General features: G+C 36.0%; 1 protein-coding gene across 1 annotated transcript in view; it reads left to right on the forward strand.

Moving 5' to 3' along the window:
* The window catches only part of LOC129228469 (hepatocyte nuclear factor 4-alpha-like), a 39,115-nt gene extending 14,194 nt beyond the window's left edge, over nt 1-24,921 (forward strand). Inside the window, exons 2-7 of the mRNA XM_054863149.1 lie at nt 4,416-4,668; nt 6,651-6,768; nt 14,081-14,233; nt 15,062-15,302; nt 20,142-20,378; nt 22,789-24,921. Of these exons, the coding sequence (XP_054719124.1) occupies nt 4,416-4,668; nt 6,651-6,768; nt 14,081-14,233; nt 15,062-15,302; nt 20,142-20,378; nt 22,789-22,982 (1,196 nt within the window). The 3' untranslated portion in view covers nt 22,983-24,921. The remainder of the gene's footprint in view (nt 1-4,415; nt 4,669-6,650; nt 6,769-14,080; nt 14,234-15,061; nt 15,303-20,141; nt 20,379-22,788) is intronic.
* Nucleotides 24,922-26,391: the final 1,470 nt, after the last annotated feature.

Genomic DNA, 26,391 nt, shown 5'->3' on the forward strand with positions numbered 1-26,391 from the left:
AATAAAAACCATTAATTACATTAAAGTTCCGTTTAAATGGAAAATGATCAGCCAAATCATGTATTATTTACCAATCTTGTGCAAAAATTATACTTCAAGATTTGACTTGAGAAAAGCCTTGAACAGTCACGAAAAGCAAAGATAGTCAACAATACAACAATAGTCGCTATCGACAGGGAGTTGAGATGATACACTAAATACTGTATTGAGTTTAGGAAAGCCTTCGAAAATGGAACTAAAAAGCTCATAACTCGTTTTTTATTCTACTTAGAAATTTCGAATAAGTGCCATCTTCAGCAGAAAAATCAGAGCTTTCGATGGACCTATAATGTAAATATGTGCAAGTATTTTTTCATCCCTATATTAGAGAATTTATACGAAAATTGTATTTTATTGCTCCCCTAAGGGGGGTTTTGCTCCCCATAACGGGGCGAAAACTACCCTATGTGTTATTCTGATGCATAAGCTATATTATTGTAAAGTTTCATCAAAATCCGTTCAGTAGTTTTTGCGTGAAAGAGTAACAAACATCCATACATCCAAACATCCATACATCCATACATCCATACAGACAAACTTTCGCATACATAATAGTAGTAAGATTTATTTTTTTAGCGTTGAAGCAGTGAATTTTATGGCGCTGAAATAGTGAATCTTATGGCGCTGAAACAGATATTCATACTTAAAAAAAAGTTTTAATTTCGAAATTTGCAGCCCCTAAAATTTGCCTACCCGAAGAACCGGGCCTGATTTCTGAGCAAAACAGTTTTTTTTTTTTTATATGGTTAAAACGAAATGAAGCAAGCTCAAAATGGAATTCGTTCCTGCTTCATCGTTGGCTGAAAAAGAAAGAATATTCCTGGGCAATACAATGATTTTATTACTTCAGCGGTCTTACTTTAAGCTAAGTTTTATTTTACGTTTATTTTTTGGGAGGCAGACGAAAAGCGCGAAAAAACAAGGAGTAACTGCATGGTTTTTTTTTTTTTTTTTGAGCAATCACGATTGCTTATTGCTTTCATTTGACTGTCCTTGACGTTACGGTTCCTTTTTCAGCTTGGACCAGGGCTGCAGCACCACCGTCTACCGGCGGCGGCGTGGCTGGTCCTGAGCACCGTCCCCCGGAATTCACTTTTGCTGGGCGGTGGCGTCCATGTCCTACACACGCATGCTCATACACACTCCCCTACGCACGCACGCCTTTACACACATACACACGTCTACGTGCACACACGTAAGCCTACACACACAACTATACACACGTAACCACCCAGGAGGAGGGACATGCTTTGGGGGGGGGAGCCGTTTCTAGAAACAATAACTCTAATCAGTAGGGTCTTGTCGCAACTCGTGATTGCGAAAAACATAATTTGAATTCAAAGTTTCGGAATTCAAATTAGAATTAATTGGGAGAAGTAGGTCACAGATTTTACTTTTTTTTTCAATGAAGTGTATTGAATGTATACCCTTTGCCGCCCACCCCCTGGAAAATAATGAAATGACAGGCCTGCACCTAGATTTTTTTAGCAGTCCTGGATTTGTCAGACCCTGTACCGTACGTAAACATAAAATTGATGAGAAGTTTGTTGAAACGATGTAGTTCTTACAGAGATTTTACTACACTATAAATAGAACTTTATTTGTTTCCGTTTCCTCCCCTACTTTTCTTTTCATTTACTTCGCATAGTGTTTATAAATTAAGATTTTTATTGGGAAAAAAGCGAAAATTCTACTTCTTTAAAAAGCCCAGCTTGATCTATTTTTAGAATCGCGATTGTAGTATTGAAAGACGTATGTCAAGAAACGATATCAAAGAAAGAAGGGAAAGGTCATAAATACGTCAGATATCGCAGACATATCAAAAAAGAGCCAAACATTTCGAAACTGCTTATAAATCTACCACAGCGTTTTTCAAATTATGAGACGTAATACGTAAGCTGTCTCGACACTTTTTTTTTTTTTAATTATTATTTATTCTGTTGCTATCTCTCTGGAACTTACGGATTTTGAAAGAGTGTCCCGTTCCTTTCTCTCGCCAACTGGAAATTTCCTTTCCTCCTCCCCCCTTGTTTTTCCCTTTCAATCTCACCTTTTGAGATACGATCAAAGCGGCGCCCCTGACAAATATATAATTTTTAAATGCTCCTCTACTCCACAAATTTCAAAAAAAGGGCCATGTCATCACTTTTTCTCAGGATTTATGCATTTATGTCTTATCTCTAACTTTCGATTGAATTCAGAATGTTAATTTATTTTTTCCTAAAATAAAATAATCTTTTCTGAGGAGAAAATCAACAGAAATTTTATGAATTACAAAAATATTTCTCGTTTTAAGCGGGGATAGTTCGTTAAAAGCGAGTTATGTTCCCACAGACTTAACATTGTACCAACCAAATCTTTTTGATTTCCTCGCTAAATCTGAGTTCTCATTGAAACAGGGCTCATTTTAAGCAAGTTCGGCTGTATTTTGGAATTTCATGTCGGTGAAGCGATGGGAAATGGAGATAAATGGAATTTTGAGTCGGAAACATTAAATTTTTTTATTACAAAATGGCAAACTTTTTTTTTTTCATTTATTTCCAAATGCTGCGTAACCGCAAGAAGCCCAATAGCAGGATCCCTTTTTTACCAGTCTGCAACGTAATTTGAAAAGCTCAAACATAGTATTCAAGGTGGGCAAGCGATAAATTAAATGAAAATTTATCATGTAAGCTTTGTGCTACAATATGATTAAAGTGAAAAACCAACATAAATAAAGCACAAATTTTGAAGAAAATACAGCATATAGCTATTTCAAGGCTACAATGGAGTCTCTTTATCAGTGCAAAAAGCTCACCAACACAACCGAAAGTCGATTGAGTTCTCTCGCAACTTTCGGTTGTGTTGGTGAGCTTTTTGCACTGATTAAGAGGCTCCATTGTAGGTTTGAAAAAGCTATATGCTGTATTTTCTTCAAAATTTGTGCTTTGTTTACGTTGGTTTTTTACTTTAATCAAGCGATAAATTAGTCGTAACACTTTTAAAAAAATCGTAACCAAGGAATGCCTGAAAATTAAATGCTAAATGTAAAAATTAAGATTGAAATGTAAGCTAAAAATTGTAAAAATAAGTAATAGAAAACTGGGGCGCAGGGAGCAAGTTTTTATGACTTTTCAGCTTCTGAGGACTCCTGCCGATATGTTAAGAAACTTTTTTACTTTTTCTTTCTTTTTTCTTTTTCATCTTCTGATTGCTACGTATTTCACTTTTTTACATTATTGCACTATTCGTGTGGTTCCCTGCTTAGACTTTTTTACAGAGAAAAAATGAGCTCTTCCACATCTAGGACAGTTACTTTAAAGAAGCAATAACAAAGAGTAAACTTTTACTGATTTTATATCCTCATATAAATAATTGCCGATGATCGAGTAACCCGCGTGTTTCAACAATGAAACTCGCGCCACCGAATGATAATATGTTTTGGTAATGTTTAACATGCAGGGAAAGGCTCTATCGTGACAAGGCTGAACTCGATCCGGTCACTTAACTGATTTACAGTCAGTTCAGGGGAGTAAAGAAACGAAAAAGCGGTTAACTATGAACGCTATCCACTGGAGTTTTAAGGTTAATCTAATGGAGTTAGAGTTAAACTGTGAACTATCAAACTATCGCCAAAGAGGCAATTGCTTCGTTCAAATGTAAAAGAGTTGAAGCAATTTTCATCCGTCATACCTTGACGGGCGACTTTCTAGTTAAATTCATATTTTTCGATTTTATTTGTAACTAGCTGTACCCGACGCGCGTTGCTACGCCAACAAAAAAATACATCATTATACTGATTTTCATGACAATCGGTTGAATGGGGCAGAAGTTGCTACTCTGCAGTGCCACCTGGTGGCGAGTGGCTTCAATGAGCATATTATGCACCCTCTCCGTGGAAAAATACATATATATAACAATTTTCATAATAATCGGTCCAGGTATCAAGTGACTATACTCAAATTTTGTACTCACGCAGTTTGCAAGATCAATCAATCGCTAAAAATATCAAATAGAAAAAGTTTTAAATCCCCCCGTTGCATGAAAAGCCATAAAACAATAGAGAAAGAATTTATTTGTTCAAACTCAAGAAAAATGGCAACAGCTAACTTCTTATCAATGAGATCTTTCACGCAAATCAATTTCTGCAGCCGATAATTTTATTCGTATTTATCCAATGGATTGTGACTTAAATTGGAATAAAAAAGGAATTATCGATCGGATTCTTTTCGAACTGGTCTATAAACATTCCCAGTACCAAAAATAACAAACAGTGTAAGTTTCAGCCAAATCTGCCGGGTAATTTTTGAGTTCATGGATGACATACAGACAAACATTCATTTTTACATATATATATATATAGATGTACTTATTTTCAACTCTCTCTTCTCTTCCAGCCTCAGACGACAAGCTGAGTCTGCAGCCCATCGTCATCGGCAACAACGTCACTGGTGTCAGGGGCTGTCCGCCCCAGCCCGCGGCGGCGCAGCAGCTGTGCGCCATCTGCGGCGACCGCGCCACCGGCAAGCATTACGGCGCCAGCAGCTGCGACGGATGCAAGGGATTCTTCCGTCGCTCCGTCCGCAAGAACCACGTGTATTCGTGCAGGTTCCAGCGAGCATGCGTTATGGACAAGGATAAGAGGAATCAGTGCCGTTATTGCAGACTGAAAAAGTGCTTCAGAGCGGGCATGAAGAAAGAAGGTGAGGGCTTTGCGCCTTCCACGCCGTGTCTAGTGAGACTGATTACTCTTCAAAAAAAAATAATAAAATCGTACCGAGTTTTTCGTTCATCAAAATATAGAGTGATTATACAGTAGACTCTCGTTTTACGCGGGGGTTGTTCCACGGAAATGCCGCGAAAATCGAAACCGCGTAAATTGAGAACTAATTGTAATGTTAAAATAGGGGTTAGGTTCCCTAGATGAAAAAAAAATACTTCATTCTAGTGAGAGCTAATTGTATAAGTTTGAATATGTACTTATAACGACTTTTATGCACGACATGCATAAAGAAAACATAAATTAATTTCGTGTTCTGTGTATAAAGAGGAGCTGGCTGTGATAGTCTTTTGGCATTAAGAATTTTTCTCTGTAGTTCTTTGCAGAGCATTAACGCATCCATGATCACTTGCGTCATTTCCTTGATGGAATCTTCCTTCACTAACAAATCAGAAAGATCATTTCTATTGTCTACGAATGGTTCAAAATTTTCAATGTGAATGTTTTTGGTTGTGCGTCACCGACGTCGGTATACTCGTTGGTTTTGGCCTCTTTCGTCACCACTAAAAGCTCTTCTTCCAGTGAGTTCTGAACTGTGTGAGTTTAATAACTTGACTTCAGGAAAGAGTTCTGGAACCAATCGCATAAAATGTCGCCAGTGGCTCACGCTCGATTATTAGTACGCCAAAATGCAGTTTATTACGTGTAATCTGCAATGTTTAGGAGTTTGGATTTTGAAAGAGGGGAAAATGTTATCTGTTTGCATTGCCGCATCCGCGTAAAACCGAAACTCACCTGCATAAAATAAAATAAAGGTGTCAAATCTTAAACCGCGTAAAATAAACCCGCGTAAAACGAGGGTGTACCCTAATTAAAGTTCCAATTTCAAGACGCTCTATTTTAAAAATTACTAGCCAAAATGACTAGAATAGCAGAACTAGTTCGACTGAATAGTTTAACAGAACGGTCGTGAGGCAATATGCATTTGTTTGGCAAAAAAAAAATCTAGTTCCAAAGTTTCCTACAGATGGCACTGTCAGGGTTCAAATTTGCTGTGGTGAAGGAATGCTAATTTCTAAGATCTGACATGTTTACCATAGTCATACAATCAACACAGGTAACCTTTGATCTAGTGTCGAACATGCCGTTTGCATTATAAATAACAAATGTAGTGAAAAAAACGAGAGATCGTACCTATAACAACAAATGTGACAATCATCCGTAAGATGCTTTTTTCATAAGGCATTGATCTTTTCTTCTTGTCATTATCACTTTTCGCTGTAACCACTAATAAATTGTTCGCAAACCGTTAGAACCTATTGTATCTTTTTTGGCAAACTATATTTCCGTGATTGACGAATCTCTTTAGTATGCTTTCTTTTTTAAATTACCCTGACAGCTCGGTCTATCGGCACATTTTACAACTACTTTTTTCCTCTTTCCAAACAAATTTTTATTGCCTAAGAACTGTTCTGGTAAAATATCAAGTCATTCTGACGAAAAGTTTTTAAATTATCGGAACTTTAATTATAATCACCCTGCGTGTGTGTGTGTCCATTAAGCGTTTCATATAGATTTAAAAATACTGAAACATTGTGTGTTTGTCAGAATTTTCTGTCGCTCTCTAGTTTTAATGTTTTTTTTTAGCAGTTTAACCAGAGGTGTTAACGGTTAGAAAGGGATGTGGGTTTATAGCACAGACTGCGACATTGTAGAGGTTAAAATTTTAGAGATTTTTGGTCTCTATCGGGTTCTTGGGCGTTAACGTTATCGCTTTTGGCAAGTTAATGGGCAAGCGTGGTATAGTGCATGATTAGAGGCTTATAACAGTAACCGTAGTAGCTTTCATGTCGATTCGTATCTCCTCCAAACTTGTTAAGCATATACCACAACCACTTGCTCTCTTTTCTAGCAGTCCAGACGAGCGGGACCGAATCAGTTGCCGCCGCCCCAGCTATGACGAAAACTCGGGTTCTGGCACTGGGATCACCCTTGCCGCTCTTCTCAACGCTGAAATGTACTCTAGACAGGTAAGACCTTCAATTCAGCCCTTTATTTATTAACTATCGGTTCCCGCACGGCTTTGCCCATAGTAGAAAATTAAAAGGTCATTTAGTTCGTCTGTATATATCACAAATAACGGGTGATGAATCTCTCGCCAACTTGCAATGTTAATTTGCTCGCCTACGTTATGGTAATTTACTCGTCCACGTTAGAGTGATTTGCTCGTCCAAGTTATGGTAATTTGTTCGTCCACGTTATGATAATTTGTTCGGAAAAATGTTCTTAAAATTGGAATAAAAAAAGAACAAAATCGAATTTTCGAAGAATCGCTTCGAGGTGCACACTCCCATGCTACAAACTAATTCTGTGCAAAATTTCAAAAGAAATCGGACGAACAGTCTAGGCGCTATGCGCGCAACAGACATCCAGACACACAGACATCCAGAGATACAGTCTTTCAGTTTATTATTAGTAAAGACTAGAAAATCGCCCATCAAGATATGACGGGTGAAAATTGCTTCTACATTTGAACGAAGCCATTGCCTGTTTGGTGATGTTTTGATAGTTGACATTTTAACCCTTACTTCAGTGGATGAACCCTAAGCTCCAGTAGATAGTGTTCATTGATGACCACTTTTTCGTTTCTTCATTCTCCTAAAATGACAGTTTTACCAGTAAAGCAGTTAAGTTAACGGATCCAGTTTAGCCTTGTCAAAATAAAGCCTTTCCCTGCATGTCAAGCATTGTGAAAGAATATTATCAAATTATCATTCCGCGGCGCGAGTTTCATTGTTGATGATGTCAGCGTTACTCGATCATTCGCTATTATATATATGAGGATGTTTTTCAATCTTAGAATGTCTCTAAATTTTACGAAAATTCTTATTTAACCTTTATAAAAAAAATGGTTTTAAAACGCTTAAAATAAGTAAAAACGTATATTAAAAGCATATTGAATATCTCCTTAAATTGTGTAGTATACCTTAAACTCGTATAAAGAATTTATGTGGATGCTATAAAAACACCTTTAGGTCTTATAAAATGTCTTTAAATATTTTACGAATGTCTTTAAACCTTATCACTTTAAATCTTATAAAGGATGACTTTAAGAGTCTTTTTTTTTAAGCTGAACCCTTTTGATAGTTGATATCTTCAATTTTCGTAAAATTTTCATGATGTGTTAGTGGTACTATAATAAGAAAAAGTAAAGTTTCTTTTTTTAACAACTTTTTTAAAAACTGATTTGTTTGTCATTGAATAGATGTCAAAGTTTAAGGTCATGAAAAAAAAGAGCTAAATATATGATTGCTTTGCTTCATTCAAAAACAATGAGTGAACCAAGCCAATTCTTTTAAATGTGGATACTACTAGATAAAATGTACATACTGCCATAAATATTTTTGTGGCTCATTCATGACTTTGAGGGCAAAGGTGAATTGAAACTTCTACTTTTTAAACTTTTTTTGCCTTGTTTAGGCCTAGATATCTGCTAAAGCCATGAGTAACCCTCGAAAATAACTATATGATTAACCACAGTATAGTACTAAGAAAAATATAAAATAGCTTTCGTTTCTCTTGGCTTTAGTAGTTAAATGGTCTCAAAGTCGATGATTTTTTTAAAATGGCCAAGTTTAGAGGTCAATAACTTTGTGCGCGACGGGTCAACAACTTTGGGACACAGCTGTAGTTATAGTCCGAGCAGTGTAGTTAAAGATCCGTGTTAGAAACCCATGGCAACTAATCAACTTTTTTAATTACGCGGTCTCAAAGTTGATAATTTGAAACAAAAAGAATCAAAGTTTTGGGTAAATTACTCTAAAACGCCTGAGTCAATAACTTTGAGCAAAAGCTGTAATTATGCTCTATGTGGTGTAGTTTTAGACTCATGTCAGAAAACCATGAGACCCAATTATCTTACTTAGTTAAACGGTCTCAAAAAAGGCGATTTCAGTATAAAAAGTGTTTTTTCACGAGTTTATATACGTGCTACTAAAAATCTTATGAGCTCAAACTCACATAAATACTAGAACGAATTAACAGCCAAATGTACTTAAAGCTCTCAAAATTTCATACTTCCAGTGTAATAAAATTTCTTGTAACACTCTCACATACATCCATTTTTACTTTCTTCTATATCTAATACATAGAAGAAAGTATTGGATTCGTGCAAATTTTCGAATTTCGAATTTTGACGGATTCGAACGTTTTGAGGTGTGCTGAGTCCATTTCGACTATTTTTGGAAAATGTCTGTATGTATGTGTGTATGTATGTGTGTGTGTATGTATGTATGTGTGTGTGTATGTGTGTGTGTGTCACGTCTGTGTGTGACCAGTTTTTTGTGGCCGCTCTACAGCAAAAACTACCGCATGAAATCGAACGAAATTTGGTACACATATGTGCCCCTATGTGAACTTGTGCCCATTGGTTTTTGGCGCGAATTCCTCCAAGGGGGGTGGAGCAATGGTACGTTTTTTGATTTACGCGTGCTTGCTATTCCTCGGGAAGTAACTGGCGGAATCAGACAAAATTTGGTCCATATGTTGCCATTAACAGGAACAGGTGCTGATTCAATTTTGGTGTCAATAACTCAAACGGGGGTTGAGCTATAGAACGTTTTTTGTCGTCAATTGTGACTGCTGTATCTCAAGAAATAATGAACAGAATGAAAGAAAAATTTATCGGCAAGTAGTCCTTAGTGGGTATAAGAGCTAATTTTATTTTGGTGTCAACAGCTAAAAAGGGGGTAGCGCAATCGCCCGTTCTTTTTTTCCATTGTGAGTGCCCTATCTCAAGAAGTAATGCTACGTTCTGGTTGAAATTTGGAATATATGTGAATTCATATGTAAACAGGCTTTGGTTCAATTTTGACGCCAATCGTTCCAAGAGGTGTTGATTTTTTTTGAATAAAAATAGCTTTATTAATGCAACAATAAGAAAGATAAATCGTAATAGATTGTCGTCTGCGTATTTCTCGTGATTTTTACTTTCTTCTATATCTAATATATAGAAGAAAGTATTGGATTCGTGCAAATTTTCGAATTTCGAATTTTGACGGATTCGAACGTTTTGAGGTGTGCTGAGTCCATTTCGACCATTTTTACTTTCTTCTATATCTAATATATAGAAGAAAGTATTGGATTCGTGCAAATTTTCGAATTTCGAATTTTGACGGATTCGAACGTTTTGAGGTGTGCTGAGTTCATTTCGACCATTTTTGGAAAATGTCTGTCTGTCTGTGTGTGTGTGTGTATGTGTGTGTGTATGTATGTATGTGTGTGTGTATGTGTGTCACGTCTGTGTGTGACCAGTTTTTTGTGGCCGCTCTACAACAAAAACTACCGCATGAAATCGAACGAAATTTAGTACACATATGTGCCCCTATGTGAACTTGTGCCCATTAGTTTTTGGCGCGAATTCCTCCAAGGGGGATGGAGCAATGGGACGTTTTTCGAGTTACGCGTGCTTGCTATTCCTCAGGAAGTAACTGGCGGAATCAAACAAAATTTGGTCCATATGTTGGTATTAACAGGAACAGGTGCTGATTCAATTTTGGTGTCAATAACTCAAACGGGGGTTGAGCTATAGAACGTTTTTTGTCGTCAATTGTGACTGCTGTATCTCAAGAAATAATGAACGGAATGAAAGAAAAATTTATCGGCAAGTAGCCCTTAGTGGGTATAAGAACTGATTTTATTTTTGTGTCAACAGCTAAAAGGGGGGTAGCGCAATCACCCGTTCTTTTTTTCCATTTTGAGTGCCCTATCTCAAGAAGTATTGCTACGTTCTGGTTGAAATTTGGAATATATGTGAATCCATATGTAAACAGGCTTTGGTTCTATTTTGACGCCGATCGCTCCAAGAGGTGTTGATTTTTTTTTTTTTTTTTTCTTTGCGAATAAAAAATATTTTTATTAATGCAACAATAAGAAAGATAAATCGTAATAGATTGTCGTCTGCGTATTTCTCGTGATTTTAATTGTATGGAAATGATCGGAAATATTATCTCAATGATTTAAAATTTTGAACTGTTGCCATCTTATGTTTGTTAACAAATAAAATATTTGTAATTCATTCAAGCAAGGCTTTTAAAATAACTTTCAATTTTCGCTCTTTGCTTTGCTTTTGCTATAATTCAGATATTGGGATAGTCGTCAAGTTTTTGCATGTGTCATTTTGTTTTTGTTGGGAATATTGCTTCCTCGTCAAGCATGGGGCGGGATCAGAAAAAAATATATATATATATATATATAGAAGAAAGTTTCGTGATGGCCACAACATACTAGTTGGAAAATGTCTGTCTGTCTGTGTGTGTGTGTGTATGTGTGTGTGTGTGTGTATGTGTGTCACGTCTGTGTGTGACCAGTTTTTTGTGGCCGCTCTACAACAAAAACTACCACATGAAATCGAACGAAATTTAGTACACATATGTGCCCCTATGTGAACTTGTGCCCATTAGTTTTTGGCTCGAATTCCTCCAAGGGGGGTGGAGCAATGGGACGTTTTTCGAGTTACGCGTGCTTGCTATTCCTCAGGAAGTAACTGGCGGAATCAAACAAAATTTGGTCCATATGTTGGTATTAACAGGAACAGGTGCTGATTCAATTTTGGTGTCAATAACTCAAACGGGGGTTGAGCTATAGAACGTTTTTTGTCGTCAATTGTGACTGCTGTATCTCAAGAAATAATGAACGGAATGAAAGAAAAATTTATCGGCAAGTAGCCCTTAGTGGGTATAAGAACTGATTTTATTTTTGTGTCAACAGCTAAAAAGGGGGGTAGCGCAATCACCCGTTCTTTTTTTCCATTTTGAGTGCCCTATCTCAAGAAGTAATGCTACGTTCTGGTTGAAATTTGGAATATATGTGAATCCATATGTAAACAGGCTTTGGTTCAATTTTGACGCCGATCGCTCCAAGAGGTGTTGATTTTTTTTTTTTTTTTTTTTTTTTGCGAATAAAAATATTTTTATTAATGCAACAATAAGAAAGATAAATCGTAATAGATTGTCGTCTGCGTATTTACCGTGATTTTAATTGTATGGAAATAATCGGGAATATTATCTCAATGATTTAAAATTTTTAACTGTTGCCATCTTATGTTTGTTAACAAATAAAATATTTGTAATTAATTCAAGCAAGGCTTTTAAAATAACTTTCAATTTTCGCTCTTTGCTTTGCTTTTGCAATAATTCAGACTTTGGGATAGTCGTCAAGTTTTTGCATGTGTAATTTTGTTTTTGTTGGGAATATTGCTTCCTCGTCAAGCATGGGAAGGGATCAAAAAAAAAAAGAAAAATATAGAAGAAAGTTTCGTGATGGCCACAACATACTAGTAATTGTATGGAAATGATCGGAAATATTATCCATAGACTAATAATAAGAGTAGACCGAGCTTTCTCATTCTTGCTGATAAAGAAAATTGGTTCATAGATGTATCATGTGACTAGTGGAAGGGCTTGGCGAAGACTTTGGCAGCATGGTTGCTAGATGGCAGCATTATCTATAGTTTGGCACTCGACATGTATTTTAAGACAATGTGTTTTCATTAAAAAAAACTTCCAGGTGCAGAGATCGAACTGTTTTTCTTTTAGTTATGCATTATTTTGACATTAGTAATTAGTTTTTGATCACAGTTTTCAGAAACTTTTATTTTATTTGGAACTGCTATGTCAGCGTTGGCGTGAACGTAATGGCGTAAACGTTTCGCGTTAACGCAAAAATGTACTAATCGGTATCTTAAATTGAAATTGTAGGTAAAAATCTTACCGTTTGCCGATTCCTTTTGGGCGCTTGCATCTTTTATTGCTTAGAGAGTTATTGAAATTGACTAAAGAAAATGCACAATACTATCTAAACGAAAAACTCACTATATTAACAAAATATTTACAACTTAGAATAACAAATTTACAAATCGGACTCCATAAAAGATCATTCTTCCGTATTCCATCAATTCTATTTATTTTATTTCGCGCTGGCGTTGATCGTCTGCTACGATTAACGCCCGCTGTTGCTAGGATATCCACCAGTCACATGGTTTAATTTATGAGCAGCAAAAGGGTTGCCATAGCTCGGTCTACTCTTATTATTAGTCTATGACAGCGGTTCCCAACCTTTTTAGTTCTGCGGCCCACCAAGTTTGAAGAAAATACCATTGAGGCCCAATAACTACTATATATTACTTGCACAGTCTAAATTTACTTTTTCGGGGAGGGGGCATTTGCTCATAACTGTCCTTAAGTGTAAATAATATACCGTATTTGGACTGAAAGTGTGTTAAAAACGAGTTCTGGAGATGTCATTTTCCTCCTCTCCTTATGTTACACCACTGATATAAATAACTACTATACAAGAACAATTTTTAAAATAATTTTTAAGGAAGAAAGTAACTTTTTATTGCATTCATTTAGCTGGTACAGCTCTAAGGAAAATCAAAAACAAGTCATCAAAGTTAAAGCTCCATGGGATTTTTGATGCTGTTACGAAGGACTTGATATCTGCATTGAAACTGGATAGTCTTAAATAGCTCGCTACATTCAATGCATTTCTACATTATTTTTTGAAAACTGCAATAAAAGTCTCATTCAAATAGTAGGTTGTCGAAAAGCAGCTCTAGTCTCTCAATTACACTGATTTGTAATGCCAGTTCAGCAAAGGAGGAGCACTTTAAACTTGAAGCTAATGCTAGTTCGTTTGGCTATTTTCTTTAAAGGAGTTTCTGATTCATTAGATTTCATCTTCAATGATAGGAGAATTTCCTAAGAAACATGAAAATTCTTCAGTTCCTTATTGTCGATAAGCCAGGTGGAATTTTTGAGTGACGGTACATCTAATAAGTGAATTTTTGCAAAAAACGGAAATTAAGGCCCCAACAGTCCTGGTTCATATTCTTGACCAGTGTCCACGGCCCAGTAACATATTGTTCGCGGCCCACTTGTGGGCCGCGGCCCATGGGTTGGGAACCGCTGGTCTATGATATTATCTCAATGATTTAAAATTTTTAACTGTTGCCGTCTTATGTTTGTTAACAAATAAAAGATTTGTAATTAATTCAAGCAAGACTTTTAAAATAACTTTCAATTTACGCTCTTTGCTTTGCTTTTGCAATAATTCAGACATTGGGATGGTAGTCAAGTTTTTGTATGTGTCATTTTGTTTTTGTTGGGAATATTGCTTCCTCGTCAAGCATGGGGAGGGATCAGAAAAAAAAAAGAAAAATATAGAAGAAAGTTTCGTGATGGCCACAACATACTAGTTGTATAATGAATTTCTATAGCATTAACATAAAGGTGATGTTTTTAAGGTTTAGTGGTAGTTTACTTGCATATTTGCATTCCGTAGGTGACACCTGTGAATGTTGATGATTGTGACATATCTTCGAAGCGCGTAGCCAACATCTCCGATGTCTGCGAATCCATGAAGCAACAGCTACTGGTTCTTGTTGACTGGGCCAAATACATTCCCGCCTTCTGTGAACTACCCCTCGACGATCAGGTACGTCGTCCAATCTTCACACTTCACACTCCCGGGTATGTATATGTATATGTATTTTAAATACCTATAAGAACACGATGTGAATATATTTAAACTGTTGTTTGAAGTACTCAGATAAAATAATGAAATTGCCGATTTCTTTTCCTCTGTTGAAAATTTCATTGCTGTTTGCCGTGGCTTAAACCATCAACAATGAAAACGCAATGTGTTCAAGTTAACTGTTATTTAGATTTAGCAACTCTCTATTTTACACAAAGCTCACAAGATTCAACAAGATCTAAATGTATTTTAATATCATATTCTTGATGTACTTAGAATTTTATACATGACAGGCATAGCATTGTTTATGTAGTGAAGAAGTTTATTCCGGAAAAGCAATATACTGTTTGACCACCGAATAGGTGGAATGGCAAACATCCGGTTTACAGGTGGAAACGGACGTACCTATTAGTTTTTAGGGAGGTCAGCGTTTGCAGATGTATGTTAGCCTTTAAATTAAGCAGAGTCCCATTGAAATGAGCGGAACACGAGCATCAATTTTTTACCTTTCCCCCTCATTCAGTTAGACTCGTCTGAACTGGACGTTTGCCAATTCCATACAATACGTGGTTAGATTGTATCTAGAAATCTCTCGCGTGCGAAGCTGGCCTTTCACTTTGCTTTTCGAAAGCTTTTCCATACATGTTTTCTGAAGATAACCCAAAGTTTCATATGAGGTCTAATAGTAAAGAATTCGTTCAACTGGTAGAAAATAATCTTTTTTTACTCATTTGACTCATTGCTATGATAGCAGCTTTGTACTAAGTTTAGTATTTCTTTTTGAAACAGGTGGCTCTCCTGAGGGCGCACGCTGGAGAACACTTGTTGCTGGGTCTGGCGCGTCGATCTGTCCACCTTCGTGATACTCTCATATTAGGAAACGATTTCATAATTCCTCGCCAATCTCCAGAGGTCGAGATCAGCCGGATCGGATGTCGCATCATGGACGAATTAACGACTACCCTCCGAGACACCAAAGTCGATGACACCGAATTCGCCTGCCTCAAAGCCATTGTCTTCTTCGACCCTTGTGAGTATCTACACCCTAGAGCAGCGGTTCCCCAACCTTTTTGCCCTTGTGAACCCCTTTCAAATCTGAAAGAAGTTGGCGAACCCCTTGTGTATTAATTAATAAGCAACATGCAAAAAGAAAAGAATTGCACACACAGTAAAATTTGGGAGAATTTTTTGGTAATGTTACTTAATAGTTCATAACAAGAACGAGAACATAATTGCAAAATATAAAAGAACAAATATTTCTAAAAACTAAAATAATACAGTAAAACCTGTCAAGTTGACCAGCTTTGTAAGTTGACCACCTGTCTATGTTGACCGCTTTTGTCAGGAACGGAATTAGTCCTATCTCATATAATGAAGGAAAACCTCTGTAACTTGACCACCTCTCTATCTTGACCACCTCTCTATCTTGACCACTAATGTTCGCCAAATTTGGTTTGGAGTATTGTAAAAAACCCTTTGTAAGTTGACCACTTGTTTTTTTTTTTTTAACTTTCTTCAGCAAATTATTTTATTTTATTATTTATTTATTTTTTATTATTATTATTTTTTTTTCATAACTTTCTAAGAATGTTTTTAATGCTTTGATGACGGAACAGCATTTTACTAACTAAACAGCAGCATAAAGCTTAACACTGCTCTTTATTCTCCAAACTTCTTATTCATTTGTTGCTCTATTTGAGATAGCTTTTTGTACTCTGTTCAATGAAAATAGATGTCAGTCTTTTCTTTCAGTTGCAATTGTTGTGACAACTCAGGAACTATGCTAAAAAGAGCAGGCCTGGATCTATACATTTTGATTCCCCTGCAACAAAATATGTAGGGCCCATACCTACAGGCCAGCAGTGTCTCTTAGTAAAGTGAATAAGTCTTATTACTAGTTTTTTTTTTTTCTTTCTATTTTTTCTTCAATTTCCAGGGCCGTTAGCCCCTTTAAGGACGCGGGCCTCTCGCACTGCGGGTACGCAGATCTGGGCTTGCTAATGAGTAAAATTACATGTTTCTGGTGCAAGGGATTAAGAGATAGGACATTTTGATTTTGCCTTTATGAACTGGGAGAGTCGAGCTTGTTGCTCTTTGTGCTATAAGTTTTACATAAAAAGGCTTCAAAAAGAAAATTAGCTGAACTTGAGATTAATAAAAAGTATGAAATATTAAAATTAACTGAAAATGGAAAAAGCCAGAGAATATTAGCTGGCGTATAAGGAATTTCTAAAACTAAAGTGTCTAATATAGTTAAAAACAAGGAAAAAATATCAAAATTATTTGAATAGTATTTTTAATTATTGTTTCACTTTCAATAATATTAAACAATGAAAATGAGTTGAACAGAAAGAGTAAGGGTGAATTCTTCAAAAAATGAATACATGGTGCAAGAAATGACAAAAAATAAAAAAAAGTATTACCGCTCTTTATAAGTTGACCACCTGTCTAAGTCGACCGCCAAAGCACTGCACCGCGAGTGGTCAACTTATACAGGTTTCACTGTAGCTAGAAAATAAATTCAAAACAAATTTAACAAAGAGCAAGCCTAGTCATTGTTCTTTGCTGAGTTTCAGTCAACTTTTAAAAAAATTCTTAATGGGATAATTGTGAAATAAAGAAGCTCAAAGTTTGACTCAAATAACAGACAGTTTCCGTCTGACTTAAGGTTCAGCATTAGTGATGTGGATCGGGTAAATACCCAGCGGGTAGGTAAATATTTTTTGGGTATTTACCCGGGTATTTACCCAAGGCCTGGGTAAATACCCAAAAACTGGGTATTTTACAAAAAAAATGCAAAAAGTGAATGGGATTTTTTTTTAAAAATCTTAATATGAAATAATTGGTAAAAATGATACATACATATGTATTACACAGTTTATAATATTTTTAATTGAAAGACTTGATGAAATTATGAAAAAAACATATTGTGAACCAAAGAATCTTTCTTTTCAATGTCATAATTGGAGAAGTATAAGCAATTCAATGATGAACTTCAGGATTTCAAAATCACAATCTAGGTTAGTCATATCCAAAATGAAAAAACAAAAGGAAGCATGAGGGATGTTTGGAAGAATAAACAGAGAAGTTATTAAGACTATGATGTTATTTATTTATTTTATTGCTGTTTAAGTGATAACGTGGCAAATATAGAAACAGTTTTCACATTAATAAGCAAAAAAAAAACTTTAAAATATTGTTTTTTGTTGCCTTGCTCATTTGCATTTGCTCCCCGGTACTTCATGAATGCATTATAATTTTTTAATTAAAGGCTTAGTGAAAAAATGATATGCAGAATACGCCTGAACACTTGAACTAGGTTTGGAGGAAATTTCTGTAAAAGATATAGGTAAATAAATAGTAATAATAAATTGAGCGACATTTCGTCACATTTTGATGTCATGAAGGGACAAATTACTGGATTATAAAAGACTAGGACCTTATTTTTTTTTTTTTTTTTTTTTTTTTGTTACCAATTAAGCTTTTTACTTTTAATAGAATGGCTTTTTATATCTGAAATTTGGCTATCAACATTGATTGGGCATATCCAACACATTTAATGTGAATATCATATTTGATTGCTAAGTTGTTTCACACAATAATTCTTTAAATATGTGATCAAAATATAATTTTTGGGCAAAAATGTATTGTTTTATATATGGTTGGTTATATATATACATTGTGGAATACATACAGAAAACTATTTTAGTTGAATATAAATTTTTTAAATAAATACCCGGGTAAATACCCATTTTGGGTATTTACCCGGGTATATACCCTGGGTATTTACCCCTAAAAATAAATACCCGGGTATTTTACATCACTATTCAGCATACAATTTATTGTTTTTGCAGTTATCTTTTTCCACTTGGAAACGTTGTACAAAATGGTAATAAAATTTAAAAAGTATTTTTCTGATACAAAAGATGTCAAAGTCTATGAGTAAATCTGGTATGACCAATACGATGGCGGGCTATTGCAACTTGTTCTGTTCTGGTGATTTTTGAAGACAAAAAGCCTTTCGTCGAGGGCTGGATGAACCAAGAAATAAATGAATAAATCATGATTAAAAAACGCTCAGCAAGCACTTTAAAATTCGTTCCGCCATTACAATACTATTTTCAAGAACTCCCTTTATAACTCTCACGAACCACTGGTTGAGAACCGATGCTCTAGAGCAGTGGTTCCTAACCTTTTCACTTCTGAGGACCATTTGGTAATTTTCCGAATTCTAAGAGGACCATATACGATAGAAATAATATTTTCACGACTATTATGTCAGATGAAATGAGATTGAGTTCAAAGGTTTTCTTTAATGGATTTAATTACAACTATAAAAATGGTATAGATTAATTTTCACTAGCTGTTTGGGGATAAAATAAAAATTTCTCGCGAACTGGTGGACCGTAGAGTAAAAAATGACTTAGTTTTAACCAAAATGTGTAATGGTTAACCCCTCCCTCTCTATTTTCCATAACTATCACAGTTCACGAACCTCCCCTCCCCCTCAAAGTGTGTCATCAACCCCTGATAATGTGATCCGCGATCCTTGGGTGGCTGTGTGGCCACTACCGTAGACACACGAAAAATTAATGACATCATCTTAACATACCCCAACTTAATAAAAAGTCTACACGCTCAAACCTTTTTAAGATAGCTCTTACTTTGGTAGTTCTTAACCCTAATAAACAGTGATTAGCTTATATTTTGTTATTTTTATTCCCTTTTATGTATGAAAAAACTAAATATATATACACTCATGTTTGCAAAAAGTGCAACAACATGAAGGCTTCATTGAAAGGAATTAGTCATTAGTCATTGATGAATAAGCCTTTCAAAATGTCAAATTTTAATATCTCTAATCTGTACTGAAATCTATTTCCATGGGGAAAATATCCTGCTAAACCATGGTTGACATATCTGAGCCCCTCCCCCCCTACAATTTTGCATATGGGCGCCCATGGCCTAAATCGTCAATATTTTAGGATAATCTTCATAGAAGGATCCTTCTCAACATCTTTTTGTAGATACCTTTAGCCTCTAAGTTTTGTTAGTACTTATTACTACCAAACTTGTACCCTTTGTAGTTTGGTATTTATGTAGAACATGTTCCAGGGTTTCATACGTCCGTCTCTCCGCAAGACTTGTCGTCCGTCACACGGAAACGATGCAGATAGTTGTTGGTAATATATGACCTAAAAGAGCTCTAGCAGCAAAAGAAGCCACTAATCGATTCAACAAAAGTTCATAATAATATTGGTTTAAGCCAATGAACCAACATTAGTTCGAAATAACAATGTCTTGGTCGTGGCTGAGGTTAAATGGTTTAGCTTTCGTAATATTTAATTTAAACACAAGAGTCAAACAATGCAAGAGGTGGCCTATAGTTGACCTGATGTCTAGTCTCGCTGACTTGTTTACATATTTTAGATTCCCTCTAGAAATGCACACCAATTCATTGAATTATTTATTCTTATTTCCATGCAGTCTTAACTCTGTACCTTATTAAAAACTGCTTAAGCCCTGGTTTCCTAAGAGCGAATCGCCGATCTTCGACGTCGCTCCTCGCCATGATGCTGAAATCAAAGTCAAGTGGATTCCGGCGTGGCCATTCACGACGTTGATATAGCTCGGACGCGCATGCGCAGAAGAATCAAGGTTTCCCCTCGGCGAAGAGCGACGTCGACGATTTGTGTGTTCGCTCCTAGGAAACCAAGGTTTTAGGCTTTCACGGCTGGCGTTAATATAAAGAAATAACATTTCCGGGCTTGTTGACCGTTCGGCCAATGAGCCCGGAAATGTTATTTCGTCATATTTGTACGTTATTTCTTGTATAACTTATGTTTTAACTTAATTTCCATTCTTACAGACGCCAAAGGCCTTTCAGATTCTAGTCGCATCAAAGCCCTGCGTGATCAAATACAGACAAACCTGGAGGACTACGTGAATGATCGGCAGTACGACAGCCGGGGCAGGTTTGGGGAGATCCTACTTCTTCTGCCAGCCCTACAGTCGATCACGTGGCAGATGATCGAACAGATCCAATTTGCAAAGCTCTTCGGCATGGCGCGCATCGACAATCTCCTACAGGAAATGCTTCTTGGAGGTAGACCATTTTGTAGCTACTATTATCGATTATGTGAGCTAAACCTCAATCTAAGACATGTGTATCGAAATCAGGGTTTTACAGTCTAGTTAAAGAATGCTTGGCATTGGACGCTATTTTTGTTTGGGTTTAAAGAGGTAAAATACTTGGCACAACGCTAAGCATCGTTAGCGGTAACGCTAAATCGTAGTAGAACGTACGGGGAGGGGGGGGGCGAAGCTTCGAAATACATGCCAGTTATATGAATCAAGTTTGTTCCAAACAGTTTTGATTCCATAAAGTGGCTAATTCAATACCGCTGGATTTTGTTCTGTTTTTGGCAATTTGATTCATTAAAGCGGTTGATTCAATTAACCACTGATTTAATTAACCGGCTTCCACTGTATCGAGGGCGGTGTACACAAGCTGCCGTAGTTGGATGGTCTATACTATTAAAACCTGTGCGCGACGGTCTGTCTTAAGTCTCAGCTCCTCGAGAACCACTGGGAGTTGAGAGTCGAGCAAGGTACTGATTAATTCGAATTTTTATTAGGAACTCATTCCGCCTGGCTTCATACGACTTCAATTTGCATAGGCATTAATTAACATACCGTCAACTAACGTTCTTTTGCTAGCTTACAAGTTCTTGGCGGTACGGAAGAAGCGAAGCCCCCAGAATACGCCGCACAGTGTGGCATAGTGGGCAAAAATCCACCGAACTCGCGGGTTTTGAACTAGGATCTTTTATTTAGGCTTAAAATGCGGCACAATTCTTCGACAATTTCGTAGTGGTGCTACAATTTTGAATTTCTTAACCCCCTAAGCCCCGCAGAGCTCAGAATGGACCCAAGTCGCGATTTTGAAAACTAAAAAGTACGACCATATTTTTTCCCTGATATATGGCTCAATGCTTAGTATAAATCGAGGAATCGGATGATAAAACACAACTTTTGATCACTGCCGTGTGTTTAGAAATGCTTTTTTCCATCGTATAATTCATTAAAAACATGATTTTTCAGGTTTTTCCGTTGAAAAAATGGGTCTTAACGTTCTTCACACATCTCCCGCGCAAGAACAAATATTTATTTAAATTCTAATCTACAAGTTTTCAATCATTTTCCAAAGTTCAAAAGGTAAAAACTCCCTAAAACACCGAAAAATTGCTCAAAGTCCGAATTTCAGCTCGAGATCCTGCCATTGTCTTTGGGAATACATCTGTGCAATAGCGGCAAACAGCTTATTTTATATGTACACATTTATATGTATACATTTTGGGAATAAATCGTCTGCGTTCGAATTTAGACCTTTACATTTAGAATTTCCGAATGCTTTTGATGTTTTTAGAAAATTTAATGTATTAAAGTTACAGTTGAGCAAATGTGTAGATGCAATATTAGTATGTTTGTCAATTTCCTTGGATTAATCGTAATATTCGAATTCTAACAGGTATGTTCACTCTTTTACATAAATATACAAAATAGAAAACTTTGTCCTCTGTTACATAAATAAGTATTTAAACAAATTATGTAAATTACATTTTTTTTTAAAATTAGTTTCTGCGTGTAAGACCAACAAAACAACATAAATTTTAATATAATATCAATAAAACTTTATAATAAAGTTAAAATAACATGTCTTTACTGTTTTTCATACTTCTAAAGTGAAATCTAATGGACATATATTTGTAAATATTTGTTTTTTAAATTAAATAAAGTGAAGTAAAATCATATAATTTCATTAATCTTTTCAGCCCTACCTTTAATTTAGCTGTATTATAACCTATAGATGATGTTGTTAAGAACAAAACTGGGTCTAAAAGGGTTCATCTGAGCATTAATTGTTTAGTTTAAAACACATTAAAATTTTAACATGTGTTTTTACATTTTAAGTTAGAATTCCAACAAAAACACTTACGTAAAAGAGTGAACATACCTGTTACAATTCAAATATTACGATTATTACGAAGAAACAGACAAACAGAATAATTTTGCATCTACACATTTGTTCAACTCTTACTTTAATACATTAAATTTTCTTAAAAACATCAAAAGCATTCGGAAATTTTAAATGTAAAGGTTTTTATTCGAACGCAGACGATTTATTCTCGAAATGTATACATATAAATGTATACATATAAAATAAGCTGTTTGACGCTATTGCACAGTTGTATTCTATTCTCGTGGACAATGGTAGGATCTCGAGCTGAAATTCGGACTTTGAACTGATTCCCCTAGTCGTTTCAGAATTCAATACAGCTTTCAAAAATTGAAAAAAAAAAAAATGTTCAAGCTCACGACATTAATTTCTAAGAATGCGAAATAATTTTTGCATTATATTGAGTTGGGAAATTTGAGTCGATTTCCTTCAATAAAATTTGTTCTGTGTTATATTATTACTAAAACATTCAATAAATGTCTTCTATCCCCCACAGGAGCTTCATCAGAATCTTCAACATTAACATCCTCCATATCTCTAACCGATACGAACGTCTCACTACCCTCCGTTGACCTGAGCAACGGACATCACCCGGACACTCCCATCCCATCCCCCGTGGACGAGTTCACCAAAGCAAATCCCCTCATAGAAGGGCAGGCCTTCAAGACAGAACCAGAAGTCAACTTTTGACAAGAACAAGTTCCTCTTGGAATCCAGAAATCATTCCATTTATCATAATGGGACATTCACGAGAACTCGGGATCTTTGAATTGTGCACATAACTCTCTCATTCTGGACGAATTGGAAGAGTAGCATAAGCAAAATATCAATGCGTCTCAAAGTAATCAGGTTGTTTTGCGGCAGGTTGTTTTTCGATAGCCAAATGGAAGATCTTTAGGAAAGAAACTTCTGTTTGTGTTCTGTTTATCATTTTGTTCTTCTTGAAGAGTTGATAAGAACGGTAAAAAATTGGATACCAGAGCCTAACTAACCACGTGTCTATGGAGCTGGGCACCGAAATGGTGTTGATTATTTTCTTTCTTCTCATTTTTTAATCAAGTCTCGCATCATAGCTATCACTTTAGCGTACATTTTAATTGGGTTAGTGCACTATATATGAGGCAGTGAGAAGCAAAGGGGTGCAAGTGGATTTTTTTTAAGTTTCGAGAAAAGCTCATTTGAAGTTCACATCCTAGGTAGGCTTTCATTGATTTTTTTTTTTCTAAACCATGCTGTATAGCAGAACCTACAAGGTCTACTGGTACTATCCCTTGCACCAACTCAGAGGAGAGGTTCGCCTACTGTTTGTACAGGTTATCTCGAAAATTTTCATTTTGGCATTTGCATCCCTTTGTTTCACTCTAAACGCAACAATTTCCAAAATGACGAAAAATACTCAAATTTGAACACATCGCGAATCAAAATGGCTCCGACTACGTGATATTCAAGTACTCATCAAACACTCAAATCAACATGAGTGCTTATTTTTGAGGTATTTGTGCTTATTTTTGAATAAGTAATAATTTCAAAACTGAGTATTATGTACTCATATTTGAAACAAAAGGTTTCAAGAAAATTTGAATGCATGAATGTACTCATTTTTGAAAACCTCATTTTTCTCAGTGATTCTCAGTGCCTCATATGGGTATGAATGTTTGATTGGTTTTCTAGTGCAGAACACTTTGGATATGCACATTTTCTTGCGTAGGAAGGGGTGGGGGGAGGGGGTATCAACTTTATCTAGGATCTAAGCATCACTTTGGCTTGAGCGGACCCTGCTCTTAACTAAAATAATTTGGAATAGTGAAAAAGTCCTTTTACGAAATAAACGCAAATATGATTTAACTAAAAATACCATCACACGTTAAGTATTTTAATAGAAGAACTTAAAACCAGGGTTACAAAGTCGGAGTCAGTCTAGTTTTTGGCAAAGGAGACGGAATCGGAGGCTTTAAAATACCAAAAGTAGGTGTCGGTAATTTTTCCTCCGGCTCCGCAGCCTCCCGCTTTCAACTAACTTTTTAAAGAATTGTTTCAAAATGAAAATAAATGCAATGCGGTTTTATTTTTTATAGGATTAAATGAATATCCACTGAAATAAATTCAAATTTACACTATTAAGCAGGCACGGATCCAGAGGGGTCTTTGGGGCAATCCCCCGCCTCCTCCCCTAAACCGATCAAAGGTAGCCTAAAAATGCACTTTATGGACTTATATTTCAAAAAATTCTCCCTAGCACCCCTCAGTTATGCCAAAAAAAAAAAAAAAAGACTAATGACCGCTTCTCCCTTCCAGAAATGACCCCATCCAAAACCAGAACCTGATGGATCCGCCCTTGCTACGTATTAAGTTAATCTCAAAACAATAAATTGAATTGTACGCTAAAAGGTTTATTTCCAAACATTATCATGTTGAACCATTTTTATAATGCTAACATTCCAGAGTGTTTAAGAGTAAGGAATAAAAAAAATTAACGGCGTATTTATTGCATTTTGAAAGATGTTTTTTACATTATTATTTATCAAATATTCATGAGGAGTGAAGAAATAACTTTTCTGCTAAGATGTTCAATGCATTTTTTGTGTGTTTTGTAAAAACATTAAAAATAAAAAAATGTATAGTAAAAAAATGTGTGAGAACATTCTCCTTCAATAGTTGTTTCTCATTTGTTTTCTATACCTTAGAGCCAGACCAGCGCAAGTCCAAAAATTTGCAATTTTTCGTTTATTAATGCATTGTATGTAGAATCGTACTCCGCACCTAGCCTTGTGAACAACATAGGGGAGACCGAGGCAGGTTTTCGCGCATTTTTTAAATTATTTTTTATATTTTTTATTTATTTACCTAAGTTTGAAAAAACTGTACAACACCATTCAGAGAAACCTTGGCTACAACGTGGAATAACTTACAACAATTAATTAAGCTTTGTTTTACAGAAAAATAGTTTTAAGTGTTATGTAACGTGCGAAAATGTGCCCCGTGACCGGGGCAAGTTTTCGCATACCTTATAAATAGACAGGGGCAAGTTTTCGCATGCACTTATATCACTATAATTTAGGAAATCAAACAAAATATTTTCAAGGTAGATTATTTATTGATTTTCAGTAAATATACATTTAAAAAAACTCATCACCAACTTGGCCACTTAATAATTTTAATACATGTAGGACTGTTAAAAACGCTAAACGTCATCGTCACTGTCACAATTAATGCATACAAAGAACATAGGGTTTCCTTTGATGCAAGACTCGTGGACCCATCTTTTGCAACGAGTGAACTTTACCCATATCTCTTTAGCCTTAGATTCACTGTACAATTCTAAGCAGTAAATGCAAGCACAGTCTTCTTCCTCTTCATCACTTGATTCTTCATTTTCTTCGGGCTTGTTAGGTTTTCCAATTTGTCTCTTAAATAAACTCTTTTTTACATTTTTCTTATCTTTCTTTTCATTCTAATTTTTCATTTGTTTTCTCTGCTTAGCTTGTTGCTGCTCTAGTCTAAGCTGCTCTTTGACCGGAGTGTCGGTCAAAATGGTCGACTTTTTCTTTTTTCTTCCTTTGCCGATCTGTTTTCTCGGACCCGTTTTTTCCAGAGGTCTCACTTCTTCTGGGGTGGGACAACCTACGTTTGGCTGTGTTAGAACTTGAGTATCAGCCTCTTCGTGCTGCCCTGTTACAGGCCTGTACACCTCTGCCTGCAGTGGGGCAGGTCTGTCAGTGAAATAGGCTTACAGTCGGCATCTGTAAAGATATCTGGATTCAAGGGAAAAATCCCTGACACCCTGAAGTCAGACATTATATTGTTTGGCGTTAGAGCCAGAGGCGTTGCTGTTGCCATAATTAATGGATATCATATATTTTCATGCGCCTTTTATTTGTGCAAACCCAAGCATCTCAGGCAGTATTGACGTGATTCTTCAATGGCCCATACACGCTGCGATCCAACGGCTGAAGCTTGTGGCTGTAGTGAGGTGGGAAAGAAAGCAGGGTGACACCATTATCTTTTAAATAGTCTAAAACGTCAGCAGATAAATGGGACTCATGGTTATCTAATAAGAGAAGACAAGGACGTTCTTGAGAACTTCGAGCATGGGCTACAA

This window comes from Uloborus diversus, chromosome 8 (assembly GCF_026930045.1).
Source record: "Uloborus diversus isolate 005 chromosome 8, Udiv.v.3.1, whole genome shotgun sequence".
NCBI lineage: Eukaryota > Metazoa > Arthropoda > Arachnida > Araneae > Uloboridae > Uloborus > Uloborus diversus.